The sequence below is a fragment of the Clytia hemisphaerica genome, unplaced genomic scaffold (genome assembly GCF_902728285.1).
Source record: "Clytia hemisphaerica strain Z4C2 unplaced genomic scaffold, Clytia hemisphaerica genome assembly, whole genome shotgun sequence".
Lineage (NCBI taxonomy): Eukaryota > Metazoa > Cnidaria > Hydrozoa > Leptothecata > Clytiidae > Clytia > Clytia hemisphaerica.
In genome coordinates this window covers 319,350-337,319 of record NW_027103638.1, presented here as the reverse complement: position 1 = coordinate 337,319, position 17,970 = coordinate 319,350, and the positions used below count along the sequence as shown (strand labels likewise).

The following is a 17,970-nucleotide window of genomic DNA, read 5'->3' as shown; positions in this document are numbered from 1 at the left end:
GCCAACCGATGGAACAAAATTGATTGTGTTCCCCCACAAACTACAGGTGAAGCTGCATCGCAAATTTTGAGCAAAAAAGTAAAAGTGAAAAAAAGTTAGAGGGGAGTTTTATTGTCGGCATTTTCAATTAGTAGGGGCCAAGCCTGGGGTTCCGTGACATCTTTTCTACGACCTAGCCAATTTTAGTCTATTCCAAAGAACAGTATATTACAAGATATTTTTGAGAGGGAGGACGCAGATTAGGCCCGGGAAAACTTTTTATGACCAAAATAGTGACGCCAGAGGCAAAACTGCAAGGGAAAAAAGGCGTAGAGAAATAGCTTATTTTCAAAAGTCAAATTCTGAGCAAAAAATTGTATTGCAACAACTCTGTGACTAAAACACACAAATAATTACAGCCGCTTTAAGACCAACTAACTGTCAGCTCTACTGTGATTTGAGGTCAAATCTATTTCTTGATCGTACTGACGTCTGTATGTGTTTGAACTTCAAGCGGCTGTATTTCTTTGTGTGTTTTAGTCAGAGAGTTATTGTAATACATTTTTTTGCTCAGAATTTCATGCTCTTTCAGATGGTACCAATCATTTTTCGTTTATTTTGGCTTTTGAAAATCAGCCATTTCTCTACTCCTTTTTTCCCTTGCAGTTTTGCCTATGGCGTCACTATTTTTGTCATAAAAAGTTTTCCCGGTGTAGCAGAAAATAAGTACTCCCTGAACAAAAGTACTCCCGGAGTAAGTATTTCCCGGAAATATATACTCCCAGAGTATTTTTTAATAAGCACTCCCTCTAGGAAATAGGTACTCCCCTTGATTTAAGCCAGGGAGTACTTTTTTCCTAGGAAAAAAGCACTCCCAACAAAGGTGAATCGCAAGAGTTTGGAGCTGAACCAGTAGCTGAAACAACCCACACCAAAAATTATTTTCATCTTCTTCCTGATGAGATCGTCATCTTGATTTTAGAATTTTCAGTGAAAAATGATTTTAATGCTTTCAAATCCATCTTAAATACATGTTCCAGATTTCGAGAAATCATCCATCCAAAAAGAAGTAACTTCTTGCCATCGGTATATCTGGATTTCTACAGTGAATTTTTAAAAAAGCTGCCATTTTTTGAAAACAAAGTGAAAGTGAGTGTAATCAAACTTTCTCGACATTTTGGTGCTGGAAGTGGCGCGGTAGATGATGTCTGTTAAGCAATCTCACACAAAAATTGGAAATCGGCTTGGTTGATTCTTGAGAAGCAAAAGCACAGTTGGTTTCTGATTGATCGTGTTTTTTGGAGAAGATCGTTTCCCAAAACGAGTCAGTTACCCGAAACTGAATCAAACGAGTGGCTTCGTAACCGTCTCTATATCTTGAAACAAAAAGATAAGGATATCTTGATCTCCAAAGATAGTTGGTTAAACGACAACCTAATGGATGCGGCTCAAAAGCTGATTTGTCAAGAAATTGGAACCCCTCTTACGTTTCAAACAGTCCTGAATTCCCAAAAGAAAGATGTTGAGCCATTTGAAGCCGTTAACCAAAAACACATTCAATTACTTCATGATGGTAGCAATCACTGGATTCTCAGTTTTTGCTCTAATGGTCGTGTTCAAGTTTGCGACAGCTTAAACCGATATCTAACGCGTTCCTCGAGAAAAGCAATCAAATCCTTGTACAAAAACTATTTTACAGGAACGGAGATTATTTCTTTCATTGAAGTACAAAGGCAACCTGATGCTTATAATTGTGGCCTTTTCGCGATAGCATTCGCAGCTGAACTTCTGGACGGAAAGTCACCTTCTGATGCTGTATTTATTGTGGACAGAATGCGAGCACATTTGATATCATGTTTGGAAGAACTAAAATTGAAACCCTTCCCTAAGGTGTCAGAAATTTGATTTACTTTTGAGTGACTTTAACTTTATCTTTGAATTGTTGATATTTGTTGTAGTGCAAGAACGACAACGACTTGATATTAGTTTTTTTATTTTGTTTTGGTTTGAATTGATTAACAAAAGAATGTTTCGTTTTTAAACGTAATATATAAATTGCGATACGTTTTCCTCGCTGGACTTTCTTGCATTATTTTATACAGTAGGTTTTTTTACTAGGCATAATTTCCTATTTTTTATATTGATATGAAGGCTAAATTGCCAAAATTTCCTACTAAATAGACGATGGTTGTTTTTTTTTTGGGAGGGTCTTGCCCTTTTTTCTTAAGATCTAAAAAAATTCATGTAATGTTTGCTATTGATAATTAAATGATGCTGCTTTGTTTACATAAACACTATGTATCCATATATGTCTATTAGCCTAGAAAATCCTTCCGTTTGCTGCATACTGGGAGTATTGTTTATAAAGCTATTATCCAAAGTTAATCTTATTGTCATAACAAGCTCTCTATGAAAATGAGAAATGAGAATAAAAACATCATTGATGTCTATGTCTGAACCACAAACGATGCGTTCTATCTGTAAAACTCCATACTAAAACATTGTTTCTTGACTTCGTTGAATCATTCGTCGGACCGATCGGTTCCAACATCTCCTCAAAGTCACGCGATACGGGTGGCAGGCGAACGCGTAAATTGTGGGCGAAAACATGTGTAGATGAAGAGCAATGTGTAACATATCCCATACCAATGAGATGTTAACCCTCTTTTGCTTGTACAAAGATCCTTTCGTTTCCAAAATCAATGAATAAATCTGAAAAGACAAACAAAACCCTATCATTGGACTATTTCAGAAATAGTCTGTAACCTCTATGTTGAGGAGGTGCGACGTCTAGGGTGGTCTGGGAAATTAAAAATCCAGGGGGTTTGGTTTTTCGAGTGTAAAGATCCACAATCATGGTCGAAATATATTGAGAATTCACGTTATTTTAACGTTTTTCAAGATTTAAAGTTCCGGCAAGAAAGTTGATTTTGGGCGATCTCTTTAACTTAATCATATATTTCAATTTGGGAGGTGTTGGCAGACTTCCAGGCTATATTCTGAGCCTTATTGGTCTATTTTTGAACTTTTGGATCCTCAGATCCTAAGGTCCTAAAAAACTCAGAGTTAAAACTCTAACCTTCGAACCTACTTTTGAGCAGTAAAACGAGGTCGATAATCCAGGGTGGACCAAAAAATGAGAAAGAGAAATCCAAGGGGGTCCTGAACAATTAAAAAAAATCCAGAGAAACATTTTTTCCAAAAAGCAACTCTTCAACACAGGGTACAATTTTTTTCTTGAACATGCCATTAGACGTCGTCAGGAGTCCAGGAATCGCATTAACAGTGCAAATTCTAATTTTTCAAAGGATACTGAAAAACGTAAACTTCAAAAAATTGGTGAGAAAAGTGGACGTGAAAAATTGGCTATAGCCGATTGAAGGAATGGAATTCACGGGACTTTTTCTTCTAAAAAAGGTGATTTTAATCAGTCCGTTATCAAGGTCTTCCGATTTGAATTTGGCTCGTTTAGGACTTTTTTAAAACCAAAAATCGATTTGACAAGGCAAATGATTTTAGACTTTAGACTGCTATTAATTGTTGAGATCTTCGATTCTAACTAACCGATGGGAGCAAATGACGGTTCTCAAGGATACAAAAGGATTTTTGGCGGGGGAAATCCTATTGCACCCATCCTATAAATCCTAGTATGATGGCACCTAGTGACTGCAAATACATAATCAGACGCGTGAAGTCACTTACAAGAAAGGGTAACCAAAACAAGTAGAAAACTAGTTTGGTAGTTAATATTTGTACAAGATGACGTGCTTGTGAAAGTCTCAACCCTCTGTCAGTTTCTTTTTTCCGACGTGTCGCTATTAGATTTACGACAACGTTACACATGGTATAAGTTCGAGCTCGTGGAAACCGTCCAAACTCTTTATTGGATGCTAATTGGTCAATTGTGGACGCCCGTTTCCTACACGGTTGGTTCTCTTGAACCTGATTCTCTTGCGGTTTGACAGGAAGTGTTTGAGCACGTGGTCGTTGTACATGATGGACTTCTTTCAACTCGTTGCTCAATGATGCAATCAGCCATAATGGCAAATCCGGTTGATATTTCGATTCCACGCAAATAGGACATGAATATCTAGCAGCTCGAGCTGCTAGAAAGTTTTTCTTATCGTCTCCAGATAAAGTTACTGACTTCTCACGAAGGACAGTGGGCAATGAACTTTTTTTCCGACACAGTTTTTCTTTTACGACTACTTGTGGTGGCGGTATCGATTCTGACTCACTTTTAGAATTTTCAGTTTCATTATTAGAAACATTTATCTCCGTAGAGTCCTCAGTAGAGTCGGTATGTGTATTTTCAACAATGGTAGGTAAGGTTTTCCGAAACATCGCTTCGTTACCAAATATGTACATTTGACGTCCCGCAAAAAACAACAAAGCACGGCATATCGAAATATAGCAAATCACCATGACAACAAAAGATGCTATTGTAATTATGAAAACACAGAGGAAATAGGAGAAATTTACGGTAACCGAACCAATTGTGAACTGTTTACGAACCATGGTGAAAACAGTTAAACTGATGGATAAAACGATGATCGTGAAAAGAACAATATACGCATGTCGATTGATCACTCTCAATTTGTAAAACAACGGACGCGACGTTGCTAGGTAACGATCGATAAAAAACACAGAGAGGATGATGGGAAATGAAAACGCGAAATAACAATCGACGCATTCTCCAGCTTTGAGTGTTATTTGGGACCAATTGGTCAGTTTTTGTATTATGAGAAGGATACCATAAGCCATGTAATACACAATGGAATGTAAGCATAGAGAACCAACCAGAATGTCTACCGTGAAAGGTTTTGTTTTCTTTAGAGCAGCATAGAAAACAAATGCATTGGCCGCACATAGCAATAGCCCAGCGACCAAACAAATGTACGTAGTCAAGGAAACCATGCATGCAAACGAATAATTCACAAATTTTGCACACAAAGATGACCAGAAATTATTATTATTTAAAATTTCTTTTGAAATGAAGTAAAATTCGTTAAATTGATGAAAACCACCATCGACTAAGGAGCAGTAGTTATCTAACCCCTTCTTTTGGTGACGTCGAGAAGTATACAGTTTACAGCCTTTGTTTAATTCTACCGTACCGATAAACAACCAACACTAAAAAAAGCCTAAAAAAGAACAACTTAGTGCCCTGGAATGCCTGAATTATAGGTAAATTTAGTGTAAAACTACGGGGTGTTTCAGAAAAAATTGTACAATTTTGAAGTTAGTTTGTGAGAAAACTAAAAATGTTATAAATCCAAACTTTTCGCCATTCGAAAGAAGAAAGACTAACTTGAATTTTGAGCTGTCATACTATCAATTTGCTCCTCGTGTTCAAAAGCTATAAAGAAAGTTTGAAAAAATTTTCTTTCAAATAAACGTCAATTTTGAAGATGTTAAGAACTTGTAAGGCCTAAAAAACTCAAAAAGTTAAGAGCATCCGAATGCTTTAAATTTTTAGGGTTTCTTATAAAAAATGTGTAGAAGAACAAACCCAGTGCAAAACTTTTAAGTCAAACTGAGTAAAGCACACATATATCTTATATGAAACACTAGATAGAGCTACTCCGTCCCTATTTGAATCAAAATCAACCGCCATCTTTGATAAGTAGACCATAGTTCGGTGCCGGCAATTTGATCGACCAAGCCTATCTTTCGCCTTGTCGCTTCGCACCACTCAGGTTTTTTTGCTTGGTGGAACAATTTGCCGGTACCGAACTGTGACCTACTTTCAGCAAATATGGCGCATTATTTTGTTCATCTGCCGTTGCTTGGGAAATACAGAGTAGCTCTATCTAGTGTTTTATATAAGATATATATATAAATTGTACAACTCACAAGCCCCGATATCAAATATATTGGATACGGGCTAAGAGCATGTTATAAGACATGAAAATTACAAAAAAACAAGACCAGCCGAGTCTCGACCAAAATTTACTGTTGCTTATAAAAATCCGTGTACAACAACCACAAACACACAAAAACTTTCAAAAATGATTTAAACATTTTAAGAACGGTGGTTTTCCAAAGAAACAGTCTGAAATCTTTAATGTCCATCCTTTTTATCAACGACATATTTGAACAAGAAAACTTTCGATCAAATTCTTAGCGATAACAAGAAATTTGGTGTAACAAAGATCTAAAGCCTTTGATACGTGAGAAAATGATTTACAACCAAGTTGAAAAGAGGGAAGGCTAAGGACGAGATATCAAATCAAGAGGTGTGAAAGAAATATTCTTTGGGAAAAATCACTTTTTAACATTTTGTTATACCACCTTGATCGAAGTGTGATCATGAAAATTTCCAAAAACATAATTTTAGGCAAAATTAACAAAAGCAACACAGGGGTTTCATCATGATGAAATTCAATGAGAATTCCATCTGACACATTTGCAATCTCTCTGTTCGTTTCCAAAATGACCAACAATCCATATCATTCAGATACAACTCAGTAGCATTGTGGCCAGCGGCCGATTTTTGCGCCGAGATACTAAGGGCGCAAAAAGATGCCACTGATTACTAATTTCGGCGCCCCTTTGCTCTTTTACACCTTAGATATTGCAGTTTTCAGCCTAAAAGAGAGAGAATACCCCAAAAGTTTCCAAGATTTTGACTTTTTAAAGGGAGCGCCAAAATCTAAATATTCTAAAATTGCCACCCCAGTTTGCACGAATTTTAGACGACCCTCCACGCTACTGATACTACAGAATGACTGTCATTCCCTTCTTAGATTTGGTTGGGCCCGTAAAATAGTATATCAAACCATGGCCCCCTCACTTTTTTGCCGAGAAAAGCTATTTTGAAAACTTTCAGTTATTTCCATATGAATTCTTTTCAAATTGACTTGAAATGGTTTCTAAAATAGCACTTTTAACCCCTTAAAATTCAAAAATTTTCTCCAACTCGACCATGGTGGGCAACGTCATTTTACTCCAATATTTGACCCTCTAACTTCAGCCCTTAAGCAGGGCACCCTGCAAACTGATCTCGTCTAATTGAAAAAATCTGAGTCCGGATTCGAGTTCGAGTCTACGTCTTTGTCTTTACAGGTAGACAGATCAAAGACACGTTAAAAGTTTGCTGCATTTCTCTTTAACCAAGAATGAAAAGAATAGGAGCTAACACAACTTTATAGCTGTAATGGAAATAAAGGCGTTGGCAAAGATCAATATGGCAAGAAAAGTTTCAAAAAAAGAAGAAAATACTTACAATGACCTTTTTCGAAAGTGGATTAGCGTAGGTGGATACCAAAATATTTCTTTTGTTATTTTAGTTACTTATTGCTATGCTATACTGTGAGAAAAAAATAAGCCGTACCAAATTTCTAGATCATCATCACTCAAGGAAAGTAAAGGTTTTTGAAATGTTTGAAAATACAAAATAGTCTTTTCTATTTATTCCAGAAACAATAAACCAAAAGTAACTTGCCCCTAAAATTTCGACAACAGTTAGGAATAAACTTCAAAGTCACATGGAATTACTATATCGTTTGTTATACAACAGAGAGACCATTGTAGCTAGTATACTAAGCTTGCCAGAGACAATAAAAATCAATTTTTTCGAGAAAAAAACAAAAACCAGTCAAACACAGAGGTATATACTAATGCCTCAGAAATTTGAAACAAAGCAAGGAGACAAATGTGATGAATTTCAGCTGGTTCGCTTACTAGAGTCAGTTTCAAACGATCGCAAAACTCTTGTGGCATAAATCAAGTTTTACCCCTTTCCATCAACTTTTCATTTCTTTATTAGGCAAGATATTAGTTTGGGGAAGATCGCGTTAGGGGAATGTCCAGTCGGCCAATTGTCTGTCGGGGAAACGTCCGTCGGGTAAAATCCAACGCAGAAACGTCCGGTAATCAATACGATTATTTTCCCCCAAGTAGCCAAAAACTGAACGACCTTTCTTTTTTTGAAAATTCTTTCAAGTCGATTAGGGCATTCATAATAAACTGACTTACAAAAAGAAATTCAGATTCTTTCCTCAAATATCGAGATCATCATCTGGGTCTTCTTCATCGAAATCATCAAAATCATCGGGCGTGTAATGAATCTCACCGCCTTTCGACGTCAGCCCGACGCCCTCTTTGTCACCTAGCAATAATGACTTGTTTTCATCATCGATTAAATATGGTAAAACTGTATTGGATTTGGCTTGTTTTTCTGCTTCAGTCAGACGCAAGTTGAAAGTCAGATTCGATGTTGGGTCAACTTCCTCCTAAAAGAATGCGTTCTGAATTAAAATTCATCAAAGCAGTGTGGGTTGCTGTCTCAGCCACGAGATTTAATTAATTTGAAACTAACAATACCACGTTCACTTTCGTAAAACCCTGAGTTTTTTCGGGATTTATTTCCTATCCCGAAATCTTTATTCTATTTTGGTTGGTTCAATTTAGAAGTGGCAGGCACTGCAATTGCTTCAAAATCGAATTCAAAAACACTTTTTAAACACATAGAAAAAGACTGAATGGTCTGATTTCACTAAAAGTCGTTCCATGCAAAAAAAAATCGAAATAAATCAAATTTTCTGGTCTCAAAATCTTCTGACATCAAAGTATTTAGATATCATAGATTTTTTACCTCATTCGTAATGGTTGGGTTTACAAGGTCGGTCAGTTTACTTAATTTCAATTGATTAAATTTGTCCATTTCATAAACCATTTTCTAAATAAATAAGCAAAAGGAAATTAAAAAAAAGGCTATCAGCCCTAGCTTATCAAACACAGAGAGACAGACTAACCATCACAGACAAGATATTTAGGATATTGATAATAACTCATCGACAACATCATTACTTGGGATTATTAATAGTACAAGTCCATAACTTATTCAGAGGGCTATTCTCTGCATTCTGACAAAATGTATGGTGTATATCATTTTTTCGCCAAAACCAAGCGAAAAACTGTTAAAAAAAGTCCAAACTATAGAAGAGTCTATTTTCAATAGTAATTCGGATTCCTACTTCACCAACAATTTTCCCAGATTTTTTTCGCAAAATACATTCACATCTTGGTCTCTTTTCCAATGCAAACGTTTGTGAAGGATAAAATTCCGCATAAAATGAACAGTAATATTTCAATGCTCGAATGTTTGCTTCAGATATGAGCGACGGCTTCACGTATAGGAAGATCGGTATGTCTGAAACGACAGATAGGAAAAGTTTATCTTTATTTGAATCTTCTTTGACTCTGTGTGTTGCCAGATCCTTTAAAGAAAATTCTCTCTTTGCTTTAGAATTATTAGCTTATTCATTGAAATAACGTGCGGTCTCAGAGCTGAACAATATTTCAGCAATATCTTAAACCCATTACACTTTTTTAAATAGAAGATTTTGATTGTTTTTGAAGCCTCCCAGCCCAGTTAAATTGACCGTAAAGGGTCATTGAATCACTCCATTGTGCCCATGGCTTTTCAAATCAGGCTGATTTAGTTTCTATCTAATGGGAAATAAACCGTTGATATGAAGCTGAAAACCATGGTCTTTTCAATTACCTTTCGAGACATCAACTAATGTCCGAAAAATTGAGGAGTCCCATTCCCCATCTTCATTGACCAATCCATGTAGTCGTCCAAACAAGATGACGTCATCGATGAAAAGTACGGAAGAATGAATATCCTGTACCCCACTATTACGAATCCTGTGTACCATAGTTTCTTTGACATTAGATATACTTCTGAAATGCAAAAAAAAGCTAGTACACGTTGTTTTTTTATAAGGACAAACTATATAAGAACATAAGGCTTCGATGGCCAAAATGTTAAGAACAAGTTAAAAGCATTTTAAGGCTTTGGAAACTCTAAAACACCCAACTTCTTAGGAAAATGGACAAAAATACTCAAAATTGGTGAAAATAAGAACATGTTACGAACATTTTTAGGCTTAAAACTAAACAAGTGATACTTTTATGGACCTACCTGGTTATGCATTTAACACATATACAATTGATATCTACGTGAGCATGACCGTTAAACAATCATTCAGAACACAAATAGTGACGATTTATTAAAATTAGTCGTTTGTTTCTTATAAAAAAACGTTTAGAAACCAAAATTTCATGCTCTTGAAATATTCTTACATTTTCAAGACTTCGTGAGCAAAAAAAATATCTATCTCATCAAAAAATTGAGTAATTTGGCTAAGAGCATTGATGTATGCTTATTAATAGTGATTCTTATAGATAAATATGCGTTTTTTTGAGCTGAAAAATTCTTTTTAACAAATATCTGCTTGAGCCATCTTGTACCTACTTTCATGCAAAAAATCAAAAAAAAACAATGATCGAATATTTCACTAAGTCCAAAAAACCCTTTTTTAGCCATTTTTTAGCTGAAATTTACCCAATTTTTTTTTTCCAAAAATCGAGCTCCGTCACATTCGAGGGTTTATAGTTATGCATATTTGTGCAAAAAATCATAAAGAATGAAAGAGCCAAACTCGAGAAAACCTAATACCTAAGTAATTGATAATGTGCTTATAAAAATATCGAATTTGGCCAGTTTTTCTATAAAAACACGCCAAGCAATCAAAATTTCATGTCTAAACACACATATTCTTCAAAAGTAAGCCCTCATGAGCAAAAAAAACATCTATCTCATAAAAAAATTGAGTAATTTGACTAAGAACATTGATGTATATGCTTATTACTAGTGATTCTTATAGATGAACATGCGTTTTTTGAGCCAACAAAACTTTTTTGCAAAAATCTGCTTGAGCCATCTTTTACCTATGATGGTACCCTACTTTCATGCAAAAAATCAGAAAAAATTAATGATCCGATTTTTCACACCCGTTTTTTAGCCGTTTTGTGGTCCAATTTTTTTGCCCAAAAATGTTTTTTCGAAAATTGGGCTCCGTCACATTCGAGGGTTTATAGTTACACATCTTTGTGCAAAAAATCTGAAAAAACTAATGAGCCAATCTCGAGAAAAGTTGGTAACTAACGAACGGACGGACGGACGAACGAACGGACAGAGGTTAATTTATAGGACCTCCACCGGGGTAGGTCCAAAAAGTTGAGAACATCTGAAGGCTTCAAAAATTTTTGATGTTCTTATAAAAAAGCTAGTAAAAGAGGAAAGAAAAATATGGTTATTATACAAATCAGATGGCAGAAAAGTAGCACTGCATCTCATTCTTTTTTTAGAGGACATTATCTACCATTTGCTTTTACACATCATTTTTGAACAAAAGAAAGAACATACTTCTCCCCTTACTAAGAGGCACTCAAGCACAAATTTTGAGAAGGTCTATTGTTAATTATGCTTCGAGGCGTTCACCTTCTTTCTTTATCATAAAGAATCTAAGATGTAAAGATCTTTAATCGTACCGTTTTTCTTGATTCATCAGAGTTTTGTAGTTCTCAAATTGGTCATCATAGTAAATTCTAAAACAAAGCAAAGTACGAATAGAAATAGTGCCAGAAGAAAGCATTACGCTAAAAAACGCCCGAATATTGAGTTCATATTCTTAAAGGGACATAAAAGTACTGACGAAATTTGTAAACAAACCGTATGCAGCGGGATACAAAATCAAAACAAATGTCACATGCCAAAATAAAAAATAAAAACAAATATGGCTGATTTTGATTTTTTCAATTGTTTTACAAGTTTGTTTTAAACACATGATTTTAATTGTTCTCTTTAATGACACGTGGTTCGCACAATGTTTACATTTTACTACTTTTATATCCCTTTACTCTTAGGTGCCAAATAAACGGCCCCCCCCGCTTGTTAATTTTTCGAAAATTTTCCAACCCCCCGGACCTTATAAGGACCCCCCCGCTTATTAATTTTTAAGAATATTTTCAGCTGTCAAAGAGAAGGCCTCTTATTTTGCTTTTAATATCCTGATTTTAGCCTATATTTACCTTATTTTTGGGGTTTCAGAAGTACAATTTCCAACCCCCCCGGCAATTAGGTCCCCCCTGTTTATTAAAATTTCGAAAATTTTCCAACCCCCCCGTTTATTCGAACCCCCCTGTTTATTTGGCACCTAAGAGTAATGAGTGTTATTTTAAGAGTTGTATACCTTTTGTTTATCCTCAACTTTTTGGCATAACTCTCACAGCTTTCTTGGTAACAACCAATGATGAGATTTTTATTGCTAAAATCAACAAAAGAATTAAAAGCGCTATGTAATTTGAGAACTTCGAAAATAATATTTTTAACGCAGTGGGTTCTGTCGAGTTTAATTTTTTCGACCCGAGCCTCCGTTCAAATATTTCTGCAATTTAAAATAAAGTGCGCTTGTCTACGTTAAAAGTTAAAACTCATTTTCAAACATTTTTCTTCGGTTATGAAAAACGAATGAAACGAAGACTGAATTAAAGGGGAACTAAACATTTTTGGAGGTCATATTTTTTTAGGTCATACTTTTTTGTATCATCCAAGTACTAGTACGACTTTTTGAACAGCTTTAAAAAGATCAGATTTTCTGTAAACAAAAAGGAGCTATGTATTTTGATAGAGAAGTTTTTAGACGAGACAACCTTCTGGCAATTTAAAAAATTTTAAACAGCATTTAAAAAACCACTTAAACAAAAATAGTTTAAACAATAATAGTATTTACTTAGCGGGTGACTTCAATCTAAACCTTCTTCATTATGAAAGTAATAAACATGTTAAAAACTTTGTAAATACTCTTCTTCAACATAACGTTTTACCGACAATCAACAAACCGACACGAATTACAAGAACAACTACAACTTTGATTGATAACATCATAACGAACGATTACTACAACAATTTTACGGGCGTGATAAAATGTAATGTTTCAGACCACTTTCCAAATTTTCTCATAAGTGAAAAAAAGATTGAAACCTTTGAGACTGAAACTACAACCTTTAAACGATTCATTGACCAAAAGTCAATAAAAAACTTTCGTGAAGCCTTATCAACTATGAATTGGGAACTTGTAACAGAAACACATCATGCAGAACATTCATTTCATGCTTTTAACGAAATTTTCACAAGAACATACAAAAAGACTTTTCCAAAACAAAAAATCGCAATAAAACCAAAGACGATTAAATTTCCGTGGATGACAACAGGATTATTGAAATCTTCAAAACGCAAGCAAAAATAATATGACAAATTCTTGAAAAATAGGACCCTAAAAAATGAAAACGTCTACAAGGCGTATCAAAAACTCTTCGAGAAAATCAAGAAAAAAGCCAAAAAGAACTATTTCTCAAAACGTAACAATAAATTTCAAGGAAATTCCAAACAAACATGGAATGTAATTAAAGATATTATCGGCAAATCAAAAACTTTTAATAAATTTCCCCAAGAACTTACTTACAAGAACATCAACTATGATAAAAAAGAAGACATAGCTGATATTTTTAACGACTTCTTCTCTACCATAGGAAAAAAATTTAGCATCAAAAATACCACAAACAAATCAAAATGTTTTGTCATATATTGAAAACTACCAAAGCTCTATGAATACAGAACCTTTAACTCTCGACGAACTTGATAAAGCATTCAAATCTCTACAAGCTAACAAAAGTCCAGGAATTGATGAGATTGACGTCAATGTTGTCTTCAAAACATATGACATTATCAAACCTTTTCTTCATCATATTTTCAACCTCTCCTTAAAACAAGGCATATTTCCGAATGAATTAAAAATTGCTAAAGTTACACCCGTTTTTAAAACAGGAGACAAAAATGACCCAGGGAATTATAGGCCAATCTCAGTTTTACCATGCTTTTCAAAACTCCTCGAGAAAATCATGTACAACAGGCTCTATGACTATCTTCAGCAGCATAAAATTCTATATCAAAAACAATTTGGCTTCCAACAAAAACACTCGACTGAACACGCTCTACTCGAATTAATCAGTGAAATTTCAAATTCTTTCGAAAAGAATAAATTCACCATTGGTATTTTCATTGACCTTTCAAAAGCATTTGACACTGTTAACCATGACATACTAATCTCAAAAATGGAACGATACGGAATAACAGGTACTAACTTGGACTGGTTTAAAAACTATTTGACTGGACGTAGACAATGTGTTGCATATGACGACTCGACAACGACCACTAGAAAAATTGACTGTGGGGTTCCCCAAGGCTCAATCCTGGGACCGCTACTATTCCTGATTTACGTAAACGATCTACATAACACATCGAAACTACTTGATTTTATACTATTTGCTGACGATACTAATCTTTTCTATTCAAACAAAGACCTAAAAACACTTTTTGAATTAGTAAACAATGAACTTAACCTTATAAATAACTGGTTTGTCGCTAACAAATTATCACTGAATGTTAAAAAAACGAAGTACATACTACTTTTCTGTAAACGCAGCAGTAAAGTTGACGACCTACCTTTAAGACTCCCTTCCTTACGAATTAACGATACAGAAATTAAACGAGTTTACGATACAAGCTTCCTTGGAGTAATAATTGACGAATCCTTAAATTGGAATAAACACATTAAAACCATTGAAAATAAGATCTCTAAAAACATCGGAGTTCTTTTTAAAGCTAAGCAAGTCCTTGAACTAAACTCGCTCAAAAAACTTTACTTTGCATTTATTCATAGTTATTTAAATTATTGTAACATAATATGGGGTAGTACTTTTAAATCGAACTTAAAAAAACTCTTTAGTAAACAAAAACATGCACTCCGCATCATGTTTGGTGTAAATAAATTTAGTCCGGTTAATCATCACTTTAAGGACTTAGGCGCGCTTAATATCCATCAAATAAACATCTACCAGACAATTGCATTTATGCAAAGCGTTAAAACTAAAACCTGTCCTGACTTATTTTTGAACCAATTTCCTCAAATAAATCATAAATACCAAACAAGATACTCAAAAAATGCTTTTAAAATACAGGGTGCAAGATTAGATGTGAAAAGGTTTGCTATTAGATATAGGGGTCCTTTTATGTGGAACAATGTTCTTAGTAGTGATCTCAAAGAAACTTGTGGAGAAAAATCAAAACTATGTTTCCAAAAGGCTGTAAAGAAATATATCTTTAACATAGATGTTGAGAAATATTACTAAATGACAATTAATCACATAGGTGTAAATAAATTATATAATCCTTTTTTCTTCTTTATTCTTTTATTTCTCTTTTTCTATTATATGAAACATGTAGCAGATGTAAATAAACACTTTCGCAATCAAGGGGATAGGTGAAAAGGTAGCAATGCCTTCTTCTATCTCCTGCGAATGTTTTTAGCGTAAACAATTTTTTATCTCACAAACAATAGCTATAAAACTTTTAACGTGTAATTTTATAATAGCTTAGTGATTAAACGCAAATAATTAAACAGAAAAAAAAAAAAAAAAAAAAAAAAAGAGAACATTTTTTTCAGAGGTCATTTCTTGTAAGTATGTGATGTGCTTTAGGTATTTTCTAAAAATATGAAAAAATGTTTAAATTTCCCCTTTAAATACTGTCAACCGTAATAAGCAACAAGAAATATTTGAATGCTAGAGTCGAATCTGCTCTAACGTAGGATTTAAAAACACTAATCGCCTACATAAGATGCACAGCCCGCATGGTTTTCATACAAATGCTGGATTGGAAGTAATATTTACAGTCAGAATTTGAATAATATCTCGTCATCTGAAAAAATGCGGTGCAAACTTTTTCTTAAATATTGAATTACTATAGATAATAACATAGATGTTCATTTGATATCAAAATGTTATTTAGAGAAGTAAAAGTACAAAAGTGTTTTAAAAGAATTACCTATTCCCAAGGGTATTGAGTAGCATGTATTTGAGACATTGGTCTTGATTGGTATCTAAAGAAAAAGTAAAAAATATCTTCAGATTCTGAAAATGTTTCATCTCTCCTTCTGAAAATAATTAAATTAATTAAATTAACTTAACTAATTATAGTTTAGTCTAATTCAAATGCTGAGTTGGTTGCATTTGTTGAATGCGCTGACCTTTATATTATCCCTGGTCAAAGTTCTTCAATCCCAACCAAGCAAAATTTTTGATCGGAGTTTTTTTTGAAAGTGGTACCCTAATGGTAGCACTAGGCAAAGGCGGTGTAAATGCATCGAGAGCGCTAGGTCTACTTTTCCTGGAAGACTTTTGATGATGTAGCACCGTTAAATGTTAATCTTTAACATTTGCGGGTTCTACGATATAACCATGGAGATATAAAGAAAAATAGGAGATGTATGTTATTATAACCAAGCTCGCCCTACGATTAAAAAAGTTACGAGGTTTGCAGGCTCATAATTTCATATATCGTGCATTTTTAATGAGCTCTTTTGTCCATTAATGAAATCTTATTGGCTCATTTCAGTGTTAGAAATTAGATGAGACGAGATCTATTGTTTCTGACATCGGTGTAAGAAAATCATTTGAACAAAAAAAGGCCTGAAAATCCTTCATCATATGACAAGATTTTTTGATCAATTTTTTTCTTCAAAGTGAACTCTATTAGCTGAAACTGACTTTTTGCCTAAAAGACAAGTGTGAAATCGCGTGTGCTTATGAGAAACATTTTCTGGCTTAACCCTATTAGCCCCAAGCTTTTTTGACTTTTGTATCCCCAGGGGGGGGTAGAATCTACCACCCTCGATTATTTTCGATCTAGAAGAGCCATAGCCATGAAATTTGGTACAGATGTTCTCCGTCATGATACAATTTTCAAGGAATAAAAAAAAAAATTGATGACGTCGTTCAAAAACCGATGACGTCATCACAAAAATTCCACCTGTCGGAAAAAAAGCCCAATATGTGCTTTACAAAAGTGTCTATTACAATCGAACCAATAAAGAGCTTTAGATTCTGTTTGAAGATTCTTAAAGGTAAAAGGCTGTTCTTCAACATACATGGGCCCGGCGAGCCATTTTGTGTGAGGGGGCCAACATTTTGGAAAAAAATGTCGCCCACCATGGTTGGGCGACGAAGAAAATTTTTTCACTTTTTACACCCTCAAAACACCTTAAAACGATATCTAGTCAGGGAGAATAATAGTTTTTGTGGTTTGATTTGGTCTCAAACCAGCTTAAAATAGTAACTCTTAAAAACGTATGAAATGATCTGCCAAAAAGTGGGGGGGGGCATGGACCCCCCGGCCCCCCCGTTGACGGGGCCCATGATAATTGCCGGTTTTGCAATTTCCATAAAGATTTTTTCTTAAAATCTATGCTGAAGATGAGTAAAATTTTCAAAATTTGATGGTCATTTAAAAAAAATTGATTTTTTAAATTTGTATTATCAATGACTATCACGTGTCAAAATTTGAAAATGATTGAATAAATAGTTTAGAAGTTATCAGCACTTTAAAATTTGGAGTTTTAAGCCATTTTAGCTGGGTTTTATGTCATGTTTCACAATAAAGTCATAAAACCTGATCTGGACAACCTATGACCCTAAAATTTTACTCAAGTACTCTTAATAAGATTTCATTGAAAGTCAGAAAGTTTCAAGTCGTTTGAAAAATTTTTCTCCGAGATATAAACAAAAGAACTCCAGCGTGGTAGATTCTAACCCCCCCCCGGGGGGCTAATAGGGTTAAGAAAATATATTTTCAAAACAAAATTTAATGATTAATATAAAGGAACATATACTTGATTCTGGGGCTAAGTTTTATTTAATTCTCGAATATAAGAAGGCTAGGAATCTTCAATACTGATAGTTAGAATGTTTAGAGCAAATTTGAGTTCTACTAAAAAGTCTTATTTCATTTGGGCGAGCTTAGAATTTCTTTTGATGCATTTTATAAAAGAAATCAAAAGACTTTGACGACCAATTACCGACAAATCCAACTCCTGTTTTTCTTTATGCCTCCATGATATAACTTTGTCCAGGGATATATAAAGATCATTAGCAATGTGGCTGAATGACATTTTAACTTCAACTTACCGAGAATAATGTTGAATGAAGATTTTTCTTTACCATTAAGCACACTTTGAAACATATTTTTTCTTACTTTTTGTTTCTAAATACGAACAGAATATATTGGTTATCAATCGGATA

The 17,970-nt window shown here is 34.3% G+C and overlaps 1 protein-coding gene across 1 annotated transcript; it reads right to left on the bottom strand.

The window, feature by feature from the left end:
- Window positions 1-2,224: 2,224 nt before the first annotated feature.
- Window positions 2,225-17,932, bottom strand: LOC136802732 (uncharacterized). Its single transcript, XM_067059482.1, has 9 exons — window positions 17,857-17,932; window positions 15,719-15,773; window positions 12,027-12,101; window positions 11,326-11,382; window positions 9,491-9,672; window positions 8,961-9,136; window positions 8,579-8,662; window positions 7,960-8,216; window positions 2,225-2,691 (listed from the first exon to the last, which is right to left on the bottom strand). The coding sequence occupies exons 1-8, from the start codon at window positions 17,909-17,911 to the stop codon at window positions 7,983-7,985; spliced, it is 918 nt and encodes a 305-aa protein (XP_066915583.1). The 5' UTR covers window positions 17,912-17,932; the 3' UTR covers window positions 2,225-2,691; window positions 7,960-7,982.
- Window positions 17,933-17,970: the final 38 nt, after the last annotated feature.

What these genes read in the sequence shown, in the direction of transcription:
- LOC136802732 (XM_067059482.1), bottom strand. Translation starts at nt 17,911, where the DNA reads ATGTTTCAAAGTGTGCTTAATGGTAAAGAAAAATCTTCATTCAACATT. An exon ending in AAGTTGAGGATAAACAAAAG is followed by an intron (nt 11,383 to 12,026) that starts GTATACAACTCT and finishes GCTTTGTTTTAG; the next exon opens with AATTTACTATGATGACCAAT. An exon ending in ATTAGTTGATGTCTCGAAAG is followed by an intron (nt 9,137 to 9,490) that starts GTAATTGAAAAG and finishes CTGTCGTTTCAG; the next exon opens with ACATACCGATCTTCCTATAC.